The sequence below is a fragment of the Pelobates fuscus genome, chromosome 2, assembly GCF_036172605.1.
Source record: "Pelobates fuscus isolate aPelFus1 chromosome 2, aPelFus1.pri, whole genome shotgun sequence".
Classification (NCBI taxonomy): Eukaryota; Metazoa; Chordata; class Amphibia; order Anura; family Pelobatidae; genus Pelobates; species Pelobates fuscus.
In genome coordinates, this window is record NC_086318.1 from 7,005,855 (window position 1) to 7,022,043 (window position 16,189).

At 43.1% G+C, this 16,189-nt stretch overlaps 1 protein-coding gene across 3 annotated transcripts in view; it reads left to right on the forward strand.

Moving 5' to 3' along the window:
• The window catches only part of MAPRE3 (microtubule associated protein RP/EB family member 3), a 101,801-nt gene that overhangs the window by 58,542 nt on the left and 27,070 nt on the right, over positions 1–16,189 (forward strand). For all 3 annotated transcript variants that reach the window (XM_063441901.1, XM_063441900.1, XM_063441899.1), the window contains 4 exons: positions 3,788–3,915; positions 8,667–8,812; positions 11,506–11,698; positions 15,761–15,909. In XM_063441901.1, coding sequence (XP_063297971.1) covers positions 3,795–3,915; positions 8,667–8,812; positions 11,506–11,698; positions 15,761–15,909 — 609 coding nt within the window. In that variant the 5' untranslated portion in view covers positions 3,788–3,794. The remainder of the gene's footprint in view (positions 1–3,787; positions 3,916–8,666; positions 8,813–11,505; positions 11,699–15,760; positions 15,910–16,189) is intronic.

A 16,189-nucleotide genomic window follows, 5' to 3' on the forward strand; every position in this document is an offset into this window, starting at 1 on the left:
TCGGTTTCCTCCTCCTCCGATGCTCCGTCGGTGAAATCGGAGCAACCGCCATGGAGGGACGCCATTTTAGCCTCGTGTGTGCTGTAGGCCTGGCGCCAGAGGTCTCCAATGTCCATACCCTGTCTGGGTCTGTCAGGCTTTGGTTTTTTTGCTTTCCTGCCCATTGGGTGGCAATTGGGGTCTCCCTGGTCGTTTCTGGGGTGTGGGTCCACCCTATTATTTGAGTTTTGTCGTCGGTATAGCCGGAGCTCGGAGGCCATGCGACTGTCTCCTTCGCTTGTCAGGCCACGCCCCCCTCCATTGCTTTCTGAGATCATGAAGTTTCAGCATTTGGCACCCAAACAGACTCCTGGGGATCGGCACTTCGTTCCTGCCGCTCTCCAACTGGAGGTGCTACGCTGTCTCCATAACAGCAAGGTGGCTGGGCATCCTGGCATCCGCAAGACTTATGCGCTGGTCTCTAAAGATTTTTGGTGGCCTGACTTACGCAAGGATATTAAAGAATTCATCGGGGCATGAGAAGTTTGTACCAAGACCAAGCTACCCCATTCGCTTCCATGCGGATTTCTGCACCCTTTAGAGGTTCCTGAAAAGCCTTGGTCCTGCCTGGCAATGGACTTCATTGTTGATTTGCCTATCTCTAAAAAGCAGACTGTCATCCTCACTGTGGTAGACAGATTTACTAAAATGGCTCACTTCATTCCCTTACCTAAACTCCCATCTTCGCCCGAATTAGCGGAGATATTCGCCAGGGAGATTTTCCGTTTGCATGGGATACCTTCCCAAATTGTCTCTGACAGAGGCTCCCAATTTGTTTCCCGTTTTTGGAGATCATTCTGCTCCCAACTAGGCATCAAATTGAATTTCTCCTCTGCCTATCATCCTCAGTCCAATGGAGCTGCTGAACGCACTAACCAAAAAGTTGAACAATATTTACATTGTTTCGTTTCAGAACACCAGGACGATTGGGTCGGTTTGATTCCTTGGGCGGAGTTTGCACATAACAATCTCATTTGTGATTCTACGCATTCTAGCCCTTTTTTCTTGCATTATGGCTTTCATCCTTCCATCCTTCCTTCGGAGTCTTCTTCTCAAGGGATACCGTCGGTGGATGTTCATGTTGCCAATTTAAGAGAGTTGTGGGATCAAACTCGACAAATCCTTTTGCACAATTCTACGCTGGTTAAAAAACACGCTGACAAACGTAGAAGGGCAGCACCGGTGTTTGTTCCAGGCGATAGAGTATGGTTAAGTACTAGAAACATTCGGTTAAAAGTGCCGTCCATGAAGTTTGCTCCTCGATATATTGGACCTTACAGGGTACTGTCTCAAATTAACCCAGTTGCGTATCGTTTAGCGTTGCCTAATGCCTTACGCATTCCTAATTCATTTCATGTTTCCTTGCTAAAACCATTAATATGTAACAGGTTCTCCTCCACGATCGCCCCTCCCCGCTCAGTTCAGGTGGAGGGTCAGGAGGAGTATGAGGTCAATTCCATCGTTGATTCTCGAATCTCCCGGGGGAAACTGCAATATCTGGTCGATTGGAAGGGTTATGGTCCTGAGGAGAGAAGTTGGGTACCTCAGGAGGCGGTGCGTGCTCCCCGTCTCCGCAGGGCGTTTCACTCTCGATTCCCTTCTCGCCCTGGTGTATTCCGCCCGGTGGGCGTATCTGAGAGGGGGGGTACTGTCAGGGTACCTGCGGTCTCTACCTCCGAAAGAGGTAGAGACTTAGCTGTTCCTCCATCCAGACGGCCTGATGGCTCTCCACGGTCTCCACGGTCTATCCGGTCATGCAAGGCCGGCCGCGAGGGAGTGACTGCCTTTTACAGCATCTAGGCAGGAAGTTGTCATCAGGACACTCCTCCGGAACAACCTGTCACTCAATTGCTGCAGGACCAATCAGGAAGCCTCGGAGGAAGCCTCGGTATTTAACAGAGCTTCGTTCATTAGCTCATTGCCCTGTCGTGGTTCTAGCTTGTTCTAGTCACTCAGTGCTTGTGTATTCTATTATCCCTTTTGGTTTTGACCCGGCTTGTTTACCTTACTCTGCTTATCTCTGTTACCCTTGATTCGGCTTGTCTCTCGCTTACCTGTCTTCTGTTACCCTCGACCTCGGCTTGTCTTTGACCATTCTATACTGTACTACTTACGTTAGTCCGGCCATTCTAAGGTCCGGTATACGTATCTGGCTACTGTTTGTACTCTGCGTGTTGGATCCCTGTCCCGATCCTGACACTAATAAAATAATTACTAATCTAATCACTGTAATTAATCCTCTTCTTATATTTCTGACTAACAAGGTAAGCTGTCAGTTAGTGAATATGGTACCAGAGAATGTCCTGTATGGCGGGAGTCTCCTGTCCATAAATGTCCTGTATGGCGGGAGTCTCCTGTCCATAAATGTCCTTTATGGCAGATGTCTGCTATCCATGAATGTCCTGTATGGCAAGAGTCTGCTGTCCATGAATGTCCTGTATGGCAAGAGTCTGCTGTCCATGAATGTCCTGTATGGCAGATGTCTCCTGTCTGTGAATGTCCTGTATGGCGGGAGTCTCCTGTCTGTGAATGTCCTGTATGGCGGGAGTCTCCTGTCTGTGAATGTCCTGTATGGCGGGAGTCTCCTGTCTGTGAATGTCCTGTATGGCAGATGTCTCCTGTCCGGGGATGTCCTGTATGGCGGGAGTCTCCTGTCTGTGAATGTCCTGTATGGCAGATGTCTCCTGTCCGGGAATGTCCTGTATGGCGGGAGTCTCCTGCCTGTGAATGTCCTGTATGGCGGGAGTCTCCTGCCTGTGAATGTCCTGTATGGCGGGAGTCTCCTGTCTGTGAATGTCCTGTATGGCGGGAGTCTCCTGTCTGTGAATGTCCTGTATGGCGGGAGTCTCCCGTCTGTGAATGTCCTGTATGGCAGGAGTCTCCCATTTGGGAATATCCTGTATGGCAGGAGTCTCCAGTCTGAATGTCCTATATGGCTGGAGTCTCCCATTTGGGAATATCCTGTATGGCGGGAGTCTCCAGTCGAGGAATGTCCTGTATGGCGAGAGTCTCCTGTTAATTAATATATTATTATTATATGGTTTTTATAGAGCTCCAAAATGTTCCATAGCACTGTACATGAGTACTGTTGGTACAATTAAAAACACAAAGATAAAATACATCAGAGACCATACAAAATGTGACAAATAAATACAGGAGGGGTTAAGGGCCCTATTCCAGTGGTAACAATCTAGAATGGTTGGATAAAAGTGGGGAGAAACGGGATGTGGGCTCTGCAAATGTGAGATGAGGGCTACTGAGTTAAGTTGATTAAACCATTTTCCAAACAGTTAGATAACCGTTTAATTTCATAAGGTTAGATTCCCCATAAAAAACTTCACTGAGATGATGTTAAAGGGGTCGATTTTCCCTTAACAAAAACATCATGTTCAGCAGCTCTGAAGACTAACTGTGTTTTCACTCAAATGTGTCGTCTCGGGTAGATTTCTTTTTTATTTCAGTACCCATTGAGCATTTTGGTACACTGTTGAGCAATTCATTGAAAAGGTATCAAAAGCATTATACATGTTGCAGTGCTAGAATTTATATTGATAGATTGCAAAAATAGCAGTGTATTGATTTCCCTTGTTATTTAGTCTATAAAAGATACTCTCTATGGACTACACAATGATCAAACTGCATGACAATACCACACTGAATATGTCATGGGTGGTGGGTGCTCGGTACTACTATATGTGAGATGGAAGGATTGCCGCAATTAAAAGCAATCTTTTTTATTTTCTTGCAGCTGGGGGATGGCGGTCAATGTTCATTCCACGTCTGTGAGCAGTGAGAACCTGAGTCGCCATGACTTTTTAGCGTGGGTGAATGACTCCTTACAGCTAAATTATTCCAAGATCGAACAGATGTGCTCAGGTAAGAAATAGGACAAGGCAGTTAGATGCGCTCCGGTAAGGAATAGGACAAGGCAGTTAGAGGTTTTCCGGTAAGGAATAGGGCAAGGCAGTTAGATGCGCTCCGGTAAGGAATAGGGCAAGGCAGTTAGATGTGTTCCGTTAAGGAAAAGGACAAGACTGTTAGATGTGTTCAGGTAAGAATTAGGACAAGGCAGTTAGATGTGCTCCGGTAAAAAAATAGGACAAGGCAGTTAGATGTGCTCCAGTAAGGAATAGGAATAGACGTGCTCAGGTAAGGAAAAGGACAAGACTGTTAGATGTGTTCAGGTAAGAATTAGGACAAGGCAGTTAGATGTGCTCAGGTAAGGAAAAGGACAAGGCAGTTAGATGTGCTCCCGTAAGGAATAGGACAAGGCAGTTAGATGTGTTCCGGTAAGGAAAAGGACAAGGCAGTTAGATGTGCTCCGGTAAGGAATAGGACAAGGCAGTTAGATGTGTTCCGGTAAGGAAAAGGACAAGGCAGTTAGATGTGCTCCGGTAAGGAATAGGAATAGACGTGCTCAGGTAAGGAAAAGGACAAGGCAGTTAGATGTGTTCTGGTAAGGAAAAGGACAAGGCAGTTAGATGTGCTCCGGTAAGGAATAGGACAAGGCAGTTAGATGTGTTCCGGTAAGGAAAAGGACAAGACAGTTAGATGTGCTCCGGTAAGGAATAGGACAAGGCAGTTAGATGTGCTCCGGTAAGGAAAAGGACAAGACAGTTAGATGCGCTCCGCTAAGGAAAAGAACAAGGCAGTTAGATGTGCTCCGGTAAGGAATAGGACAAGGCAGTTAGATGTGCTCCGGTAAGGAAAAGGACAAGACAGTTAGATGCGCTCCGGTAAGGAATAGGACAAGGCAGTTAGATGTATTCCGGTAAGGAATAGGACAAGGCAGTTAGATGTGCTCCGGTAAGGAAAAGGACAAGACAGTTAGATGCGCTCCGGTAAGGAAAAGGACAAGGCAGTTAGATGTGTTCCGGTAAGGAATAGGACAGGGCAGTTAGATGTGCCCCGGTAAGGAATAGGACAAGGCAGTTAGATGTGCTCCGGTAAGGAATAGGACAAGGCAGTTAGATGTGTTCCGGTAAGGAATAGGACAAGGCAGTTAGATGTGTTCCGGTAAGGAATAGGACAAGGCAGTTAGATGTGCTCCGGTAAGGAAAAGGACAAGGCAGTTAGATGTGTTCCGGTAAGGAATAGGACAAGGCAGTTAGATGTGCTCCGGTAAGGAATAGGACAAGGCAGTTAGATGTGCTCCGGTAAGGAATAGGACAAGGCAGTTAGATGTGCTCCGGTAAGGAATAGGACAAGGCAGTTAGATGTGCTCCGGTAAAAAAATAGGACAAGGCAGTTAGATGTGCTCCAGTAAGGAATAGGAATAGACGTGCTCAGGTAAGGAAAAGGACAAGACTGTTAGATGTGTTCAGGTAAGAATTAGGACAAGGCAGTTAGATGTGCTCCGGTAAGGAATAGGACAAGGCAGTTAGATGTGCTCCGGTAAGGAATAGGACAAGGCAGTTAGATGCGCTCTGGTAAGGAATAGGACAAGGCAGTTAGATGCGCTCCGGTAAGGAATAGGACAAGGCCATTAGATGTGTTCAGTTAAGGAAGTGCTGCCATATTATGAATATTTAGTATTTTTAAGCTGGATGGGGTTTATGTCAGTTTATGCAGCTGAGCATTCGGGATTCTGGGTCAGCAGCCAAAGATGCCCTCCTATATATTTACAATGTTATTGAGTGCATGGTACATGGCAAACTTACTGGAGCCCTTCTCCTAGACTTTCCACAGGCATTCAATAAAGTTAACCATAACATTAATCATAGGTCATCTCTCTCTAAACTGGTCTTTAACATAGGTAGATTACAGATCTCCTGCCCTGCCCTGCAGCTGGGTGAGGTTAGGAGGGAGGTGACCTGGATGGGGGTTTTAGACTTCTACTTCTAGAATGCTGCATGATATTAGGAGCGAGATTACCTGCATGGTAAATTATGCCTTAATAACCCTACAAATATTTTCCCAGCCGTATAATTTAAGCTCATGTGTCTATAATTTCCAGACAATGATTTTAAACCATTTTGAATATAGGAATTACATCTGCCTTCCTCTAATCCCCCAGTTTCTGAAAGAAAATAATCTTTAGCAATTAAAAATAAAGGTTCACTTATTCCCACAGTTAGGGACACTATAGTCACCTGAGCAACTTTAGCTTAATGAAGCAGTTTTGGTGTATAGAACATGCCCCTGCAGCCTCACTGCTCAATCCTCTGCCATTTAGGAGTTAAATCCCTTTGTTTATGAACCCTAGTCACACCTCCCTGCATGTGACTTGCACAGCCTTCCATAAACACTTCCTGTAAAGAGAGCCCTATTTAGGCTTTCCTTATTGCAAGTTCTGTTTAATTACGATTTTCTTATCCCCTGCTATGTTAATAGCTTGCTAGACCCTGCAAGAGCCTCCTGTGTGTGATTAAAGTTCAATTTAGAGATTAAGATACAATTATTTAAGGTAAATTACATCTGTTTAAAAGTGAAACCTGTTTTTTTTTCATGCAGGCTCTGTCAATCATAGCCAGGGGAGATGTGGCTAGGGCTGCATAAACAGAAACAAAGTGATTTAACTCATAAATGGCAGTGAATTGAGCAGTGAAATTGCAGGGGAATGATCTATACACTAAAACTGCTTTATTTAGCTAAAGTAATTTAGGTGACTATAGTGTTCCTTTAATTACTTGTGAGTGAATGCCATTTGGCCCTATGGCTTTGTTTACATTAACTTTCTTTAGTTGCTGTAGCACATGTTTTAGAGTGCTGGTTGAGGTTGGGAGAGAGGTGACCTGTATGGGGAGTTTAGTGTTACAGTTTTAGAGTGCTGGTTGAGGTTAGGAGGGAGGTGACCTGTATGGGGATTTGTGTTCCAGTTTTAGAGTGCTGGTTGAGGTTAGGAGGTTGGTGAACTGTATGGGCATTTGTGTTCCAGTTTTAGAGTGCTGGCTGAGGTTAGGAGGTTGGTGACCTGTATGGGGATTTGTGTTCCAGTTTTAGAGTGCTGGCTGAGGTTAGGAGAGAGGTGACCTATATGGGGATTTGTATTCTGGTTTTAGAGTGCTGGTTTAGGTTAGGAGAAAGGTGAGCTATATGGGGATTTTAGTGTTCCAGTTTTAGAGTGCTAGCTTAGGTTAGGAGAAAGGTGAGCTATATGGGGATTTGTGTTCCAGTTTTAGAGTGCTGGCTGAGGTTAGGAGAGAGTTGAGCTATATGGGAATTTTAGTGTTCCAGTTTTAGAGTGCTGGTTGAGGTTAGGAGGTTGGTGACCTGTATGGGGATTTGTGTTCCAGTTTTAGAGTGCTGGTTGAGGTTAGGAGAGAGGTGAGCTATATGGGAATTTTAGTGTTCCAGTTTTAGAGTGCTGGTTGAGGTTAGGAGAGAGGTGAGCTATATGGGGATTTGTGTTCAAGTTTTAGAGTGCTGGTTTAGGTTAGGAGAAAGGTGAGCTATATGGGGATTTTAGTGTTCCAGTTTTAGAGTGCTGGTTGAGGTTAGGAGAGAGGTGAGCTATATGGGGATTTTAGTGTTCCAGTTTTAGAGTGCTGGTTGAGGTTAGGAGAGAGGTGAGCTATATGGGGATTTTAGTGTTCCAGTTTTAGAGTGCTGGCTGAGGTTAGGAGGTTGGTGACCTATATGGGGATTTGTGTTCCAGTTTTAGAGTGCTGGTTGAGGTTAGGAGAGAGGTGAGCTATATGGGAATTTTAGTGTTCCAGTTTTAGAGTGCTGGTTGAGGTTAGGAGAGAGGTGAGCTATATGGGGATTTTAGTGTTCCAGTTTTAGAGTGGTGGCTGAGGTTAGGAGAGAGGTGAGCTATATGGGAATTTTAGTGTTCCAGTTTTAGAGTGCTGGTTGAGGTTAGGAGAGAGGTGAGCTATATGGGGATTTTAGTGTTCCAGTTTTAGAGTGCTGGCTGAGGTTAGGAGAGAGGTGAGCTATATGGGGATTTTAGTGTTCCAGTTTTAGAGTGCTGGCTGAGGTTAGGAGAAAGGTGAGCTATATGGGGATTTTAGTGTTCCAGTTTTAGAGTGCTGGCTGAGGTTAGGAGAAAGGTGAGCTATATGGGGATTTTAGTGTTCCAGTTTTAGAGTGCTGGCTGAGGTTAGGAGAGAGGTGAGCTATATGGGAATTTTAGTGTTCCAGTTTTAGAGTGCTGGCTGAGGTTAGGAGGTTGGTGACCTATATGGGGATTTGTGTTCCAGTTTTAGAGTGCTGGCTGAGGTTAGGAGAGAGGTGAGCTATATGGGGATTTTAGTGTTCCAGTTTTAGAGTGCTGGCTGAGGTTAGGAGAAAGGTGAGCTATATGGGGATTTTAGTGTTCCAGTTTTAGAGTGCTGGCTGAGGTTAGGAGGTTGGTGACCTATATGGGGGTTTGTGTTCCAGTTTTAGAGTGCTGGTTTAGGTTAGGAGAAAGGTGAGCTATATGGGGATTTGTGTTCCAGTTTTAGAGTGCTGGTTGAGGTTAGGAGAGAGGTGACCTATATGGGGATTTTAGTGTTCCAGTTTTAGAGTGCTGGTTGAGGTTAGGAGAGAGGTGAGCTATATGGGGATTTTAGTGTTCCAGTTTTAGAGTGGTGGTTGAGGTTAGGAGAGAGGTGACCTGTATAAGAAATGATTCTAGTTATAGGAAGTGGAATGTCTTCTGATGGGATGTTATAATAGAAATTGCTCTTGTCTCCGCCTAGGGGCTGCTTACTGTCATTTCATGGATATGCTATTCCCAGGATGTATACAATTAAAGAAAGTGAAGTTTCAAGCCAAACTAGAACACGAATATATCCACAACTTTAAAGTCTTACAAGGGGCCTTCAAAAAGATGAGCGTGGACAAAGTAGGTGCTGTGTGTATTACCTGTGTGTACTTTATCTTTCTGTGTCTTTACATCAGAATAATCTTTACTACAGCTTTCACGCCATTTGTATCCCCTTTATAAATAAATGAGAGTAATACAGTGGGTGATTTTCTGCATTGTGTCTATTGCGTGTGTGCTTAATTAAGTGTAATGTATATGTTTCATAGAGCATGTAGAGAGGACCTTTTCGTACCTTCCTTCTGCCTCCCTCATCTCAAATTCTGCCTTCTACCATACTCTGATTTCTGTCTCCACTTCTCTCCTACCTATGCTGACTGCTGCCTCCACTTTCCTCCTACCCAGACTGCTGTCTCCACTTTCCTCCTACCCAGACTGCTGTTTCCACTTTCCTCCTACCCAGACTGCTGTTTCCACTTTCCTCCTACCCAGACTGCTGTTTCCACTTTCCTCCTACCCAGACTGCTGTCTCCACTTTCCTCCTACCCAGACTGCTGTCTCCACTTTCCTCCTACCCAGACTGCTGTCTCCACTTTCCTCCTACCCAGACTGCTGTCTCCACTTTCCTCCTACCCAGACTGCTGTCTCCACTTTCCTCCTACCCAGACTGCTGTCTCCACTTTCCTCCTACCCAGACTGCTGTCTCCACTTTCCTCCTACCCAGACTGCTGTCTCCACTTTCCTCCTACCCAGACTGCTGTCTCCACTTTCCTCCTACCCAGACTGCTGTCTCCACTTTCCTCCTACCCAGACTGCTGTCTCCACTTTCCTCCTACCCAGACTGCTGTCTCCACTTTCCTCCTACCCAGACTGCTGTCTCCACTTTCCTCCTACCCAGACTGCTGTCTCCACTTTCCTCCTACCCAGACTGCTGTCTCCACTTTCCTCCTACCCAGACTGCTGTCTCCACTTTCCTCCTACCCAGACTGCTGTCTCCACTTTCCTCCTACCCAGACTGCTGTCTCCACTTTCCTCCTACCCAGACTGCTGTCTCCACTTTCCTCCTACCCAGACTGCTGTCTCCACTTTCCTCCTACCCAGACTGCTGTCTCCACTTTCCTCCTACCCAGACTGCTGTCTCCACTTTCCTCCTACGCTGACTGCTGTCTCCCCTTTCCTAATGTGCCATCGAATCTAGTGCGCCATTAAATCTAATGTGCCATCGAACCTAATAGATATGCGCACTATCCATATATAATCACACACAAACTGTCCATGTATATATATATATATATATAATCACACACACAAACTGTCCATATCTGTAGCGGAGAGCTGATTTCCCACAGCTTAACTCCACTGGTATATTAGAATAATGCAAGTAATAAATCCAAGAGAGTATCCACCACAATCAGCAATAAAATCCAATAGTATCCCATCACCTTTCCCAATCACTGGACGACACACAGTATCAGGAGTTGAACTGAAGTTTAATGGCAACATTCCTGCTTTTATGGGATTCTCCCATGCAAGGGAGGGATTCACCACAATTAGTACAGTAACCAATCACATAGACGTTACCTCCCACACATCTCTTCCCCTTAGCTTAACAGTTAAAGGGACACTCCAGGCACCCAGACCACTTCTGCCCATTGGAGTGGTCTGGGTGCCAACTCCCACTACTCCTAACCCTGCAACTGTAATTATTGCAGTTTTTTATAAACTGCAATAATTACCTTCCAGGGTTAACTCCACCTCTAGTGGCTGTCTAATAGACAGCCACTAGAGGTCACGTCCTGGATTATAGCAAGGATTTTCCTTCAGTAACTGGGGATTGGTGGGTGGGAGGGAGAGGGACCCTCCAGTGCCAGGAAAACGTATTGTTTTCCTGGCACTGGAGTTTCCCTTTAACATAATTATAAAGTACATACTTTTCCCCAATTCCTGGATGTACCCCAAATATGGTAGGCACACCTTTAATATGGTACCCCCCTGGTAGCCCTGATCTGGGTGAGGAACATATCCAAAAATCACCCAAATCACCCAGATCAGACCAGGGGTTCGGGAGTTATGAGAAGGCAAAGATTTGACCGACCGCATGGGTAAAGTAGCCAAAAATAGTGAGATCTGACCCTGACCCTGTTCGTGCATCAAAAGTCCCGAATGGCTATGCCATCCATGGTTGAGTTGGTAGTCGGATGAATCCCCTAGTTCGTGGGATTCATCCTACCGAACGACGGGGCCGTTCGTGTGTTTCAATCGGCACTTTCTGAAGTCCTGGAGGTCTTAGCGGTGTTCGGTTAGTCGAGTGTCCGTTTTGAGTTCCAGACACTCGACGACCAAACACCGCTGTTCGCGGGTTTAAGATGGCTGCCACCACGTGTTCGGCTGCCGCCAATTGTTCGGCTGCCGAAATGGTGTCCACCTAGGGAATACAACAGAGTGTTCGTGCGTTTAAACCAAGGGAATGGAACGATCATACAGGGAGGTAAATTACAGCCACACTTCACACCAGGGTGGTCCGGTTGTTCGGTACTTTGGTTCGTATGGTGAATAGCCGTTCACATGCAGACTTGTACATCTTTTTACCGAACAAAGCATGGCCACATATGGTTGTACAGGAAAAACTCTTAGGTTCCAACAATAAAAGGGAATATATTGGACAGCCAAAGGGGTTCTGCTACAATATCTATATATATATACATACATACACTCACACACAAACTGTCCATATCTATATATATATATAATCACACAAACTGTGTCTCTTGCAGATAATCCCAGTGGAACGATTGGTGAAAGGAAAGTTCCAGGATAACTTTGAGTTTGTCCAGTGGTTTAAAAAATTCTTTGATGCCAATTATGATGGGAAAGAATATGATCCAATGTTGGCCAGACAAGGACAGGATGTGGCACCTATGCCAAACCCAGGAGAACATAAAATCAAGAAGCCAATTGGCACTGCAGGTACATAAATACAATACAATAAAACAAGCGGAACAAATGGCGCTATCAATAAAGTTATAAAATAAAAATACAAAAAAGGAGAGCAGCACCTAAACAAACAGTGTATTAGCCCCCAAAAACTCCTAAAACCACAAAAAACAGACAATAGATGCGCTATGATCTAAAGTACAATATTGTTCAAACAACACAAAGTGCAAATCCCAGTGCAATGGTATAAAGTGCTTAATGTGACAAGACACTTATACACATTTATAACAATCTGTGTCACCAATGACATAAGGTGATAATGTACAGCAATCTGTGTGAGTAATTCACTCTAAAGGGCACTAAAAACGTGTAAGCTAAAAAACACTTATGTGATATTGTGCAAAAAATATGTATAAAACAACTTACACTAGCAGCAAATTCTCAGGTAAATTTCCAATAATAGAAGCATAGAAAACAGAAAATATATATAGTGTGAAACTGTAAAATACAGAGAACATAAAAGTGTAGGTGAGGTAGGTAATCAACTCACAGACATAGAGCAAATGAGTCTGCTCTAACTTTCACAGCCTTAGTAAATGGACTTTCACTCCAGCCAGTGGTATAAAATGAACAGCCTTTATTTCAATATGGATAAAACACCAAAGCTTCCAATATTACCCTGTTCCCTTGTAGCAAAACGACGGTCCTGCTGCTGGGTACATGCAGTAGCCGGCCGGCCAAAGTGTCCTGCAATTTACTGTTGCAGCTCCGTTTTTCGATCGAGCTACTCCGGGAGGCGGGGTCAAGCGTGATGATGTCAGATGACGCGTTTCGCCGAATCACACGGCTTCCTCAGATCTGCCGTTCTCCCTCCACGCAGTCCCTTATAAGTCCGCCCAGATGGGCATAATATGTAAATAAAAGGTTCTCACTGGCTGACTTCAAAGTCCATCAATCCTTATGATATTTTCGGCTCTCTCATATTTAAAGTGCAAACACCTTTTAGTATAACATCAACTATTGCTTAAATAAACCTAGAGTTACCATTCCTTAGAGACATCGCACATCCTGCCATATATTAATACATGTTAACCTTATGGGAGATATTTTATTTAAAACATAAACACCAATTTATTCCAAGTAACCAACTAAAGTTACATACCCCTTACTAAATAGTAAAAAAAAACAGTAAGATTAAAAGGGACAGCTCATTATTTACAAGACTGATATCAAATACAAACAACAAAAAACCTGCTTAGAGAAGGGAAAGAAGAGTAAAAATCAAAAAATTAATTAAAGTGAAAAATTTAAAAATTAACAATAGCATCATACAGGTATCAAAAATGTATATAATTTTTTTTAATAAAAAAATATATAAAAAAAAAAATTATATACATTTTGATACCTGTATGATGCTATTGTTAATTTTTAAATTTTTCACTTTAATTAATTTTTTGATTTTTACTCTTCTTTCCCTTCTCTAAGCAGGTTTTTTGTTGTTTGTATTTGATATCAGTCTATCTTAGGGGGGGGATCAGCTGGACTGCCCAAGTAACCGAGTGCCCACGGCACCAAGGATCTACCCACCGACGGACTGGAGTCTGCCCAGGGTGGGGGCACAAGAGGGTGACCCATTGCGGAGATGCCCGCGGGTGTGAATGGCCCATCTTAACTGGACAACATAAAGGACTCATCCTGCTGAAAGCTCAGATGCTGAGGACAACACTGCTCCTGTCTTATTTAAAGTTTTATTATTATTTTTTCTTTCATAAGCATTCATTAATTGACATAACCAATTGTAGACGACTGTTATGGATCACTGAAATTAATATATGCGTTAGTCGTGTTTAACCTGTTTTTGATCATTTTAAATATAACGTTTTGAGACTGACATACATGGTGACATAATTTGACTAAAATGTGTGCTGTAGGCTTATGTTATTTTCTGCTATGTATTTAAATAATACGCTATACCATGAAACTGTAAAGCTACATATTATCCTTGATGCACATATTTGCCTTCCCTGATGTATGTAAAAATTACGCAAAAAGTGCACTGTTCCTCATGGCACATACCTGCTAAACTTCTACTCAATATTAAGCTTATGTTTCTTTACTTTTTTTATTCTCACGCTAAACTTGTTAGCAATACTATGAAACGTCTAATTAACTAAAAAATGTGCAAGTTATTTTTATGCCACAACTATGTCTATCACTCTATGAACACCGTGCTTGTTTGAGCTGTTGTGGCTATACAAGCAATGTTGTAATCTCCTATGCACAACGAAAATAAAGAATTAAAAAAAAAAAATAAATATATAAAAAAAATATACTATAAAAAGTTAAAAAGATCAAATTCTATGTTTAGACCTCCAAAGTATCAAGTTTATACACCCACTTCATCTCCTCTTTTCCTATATTATTTATATGATTGCCACCTCGCCACGTTTTGTTCGCTATTTTAATCCCTAAAAAAAACAGACCCTTGGGGTCCTGGTTATGATACTTTTTGAAGTGGGCTGAAACGCTGTGGTTCTCATAACCTTTAAGGATGTTATTTACATGTTCATAGATTCTCTTGTGCAAAGGTTGAATTGTACGGCCTACATATTGCAGCCCACAGGGACAAATTAAAAGATAAATACAATTTTTACTAAAACAAGTCATAAAATCTTTTATATAAAAATCCTTGTCTACGTATTTTGTCCTAAACTTATTTATTCCCTTAAGGCATTTATTTTTATTTAGGAAGGGTGTAGAAAGTAGGCACTCTGACACTTTGTCATCACTTAGTCGTTTAAAACATTCTTTAAGATAGTCATTAGTGTCTTGTATAACTATACTAGCCCCTTTATAAATTCATATTACAGCAATACCCCAGAGTGCCTACTTTCTACAGCCTTCCTAAGATTCACAAGGATGCAAAACATCCCCCGGTAGACCTATCGTTTCGGGGATAGACTCAGTGTCTGCGAATCTCTCCAAATACGTAGACATTTGGTTACAGGATCTAGTAAAAACCATGCCTTCGTATGTCAAAGACACTGTATTTTATTTTTAGCCACCACTGTATACTGTTGCAGGACACTTTGGCTGGCCGGCTACTGCATGTACCCAGCAGCAGGACCGTCTTTTTGCTACAAGGGAACAGGGTGATATTTGAAGCTTTGGTGTTTTATCCATGTTGAAATAAAGGCTGTTCATTTTATACCACAGGCTGGAGTGAAAGTCCATTTACTAAGGCTGTGAAAGTTAGAGCAGACTCATTTGCTCTATGTCTGTGAGTTGATTACCTACCTCACCTACACTTTTATGTTCTCTGTATTTTACAGTTTCACACTATATATATTTTCTGTTTTCTATGCTTCTATTATTGGAAATTTACCTGAGAATTTGCTGCTAGTGTAAGTTGTTTTATACATATTTTTTGCACGATATCACTTTAAGTGTTTTTTAGCTTACACGTTTTTAGTGCCCTTTAGAGTGAGTTACTCACACAGATTGCTGTACATTATCACCTTATGTCATTGGTGACACAGATTGTTATAAATGTGTATAAGTGTCTTGTCACATTAAGCACTTTATACCATTGCACTGGGATTTGCACTTTGTGTTGTTTGAACAATATTGTACTTTAGATCATAGCGCACCTATTGTCTGTTTTTTACTGCAGGTACATAGGTACAACCCTTGGTGGGCTATTCCTCAACTGGTTTATACTTTTAATTGAGACAATTTGAAAATGTCCCATCAGTCATCAGAGCCATTATTTATTTACCTGTGAGGGTCTCTGTGTTACAGTATGGTAAGGCCCTTGGCATTGTGGGTAATTGTGTACTCTGGCTGATTCCTATTATAATTACCTCTAATGACCGGAAACATACTGTATTCCAGGGTTGGTCACCATCTGCTGTCCGTGAACTACAATTCCCATCACCCTCAGCAAGGTTCATGTAATGGGTCTTTGATTATTGAGTCCAGATTTGTTCAGTCTGTTTGCTATACTTCTAATTCGCAGTGTCTCACTGTTTACCCCTTGCGTGTATATGCAGGTAAAGCACATCATTGCTATAACTTCATTCCTTGTTTCTCCAGTCCCACAGAGAACGTCCCCCACAGCTCCCAAAATCATGCAGCCCATTGTCAGAGTGCACAACGCAGCACCCCCAGTCAGAAAAAATATGCAGATCACCAGAAATGGGGGCCACGAGATGGACACGCAGATAATGGAGCTCAACCAACAGGTGAGAGCTGGATGCCTTACTGTATGGGAACCCAGGAATAGTCTCCACAGCCCCTAATCTACAAATCCCACTACACTAGCATTTTATAATATATAATATGTCCTGGCCACTCGTTATATTACACAGGGAAGGAAAATACACATAGGGCATGTGGGGAATGGTTGTTTAATACAGTCTGTGTATAAATGGGGGCTCATCGTACAGACTGTGTATAAATGGGGGCTCATCGTACAGACTGTGTATAAATAGTGTCTCATCGTACAGACTGTGTATAAATGGG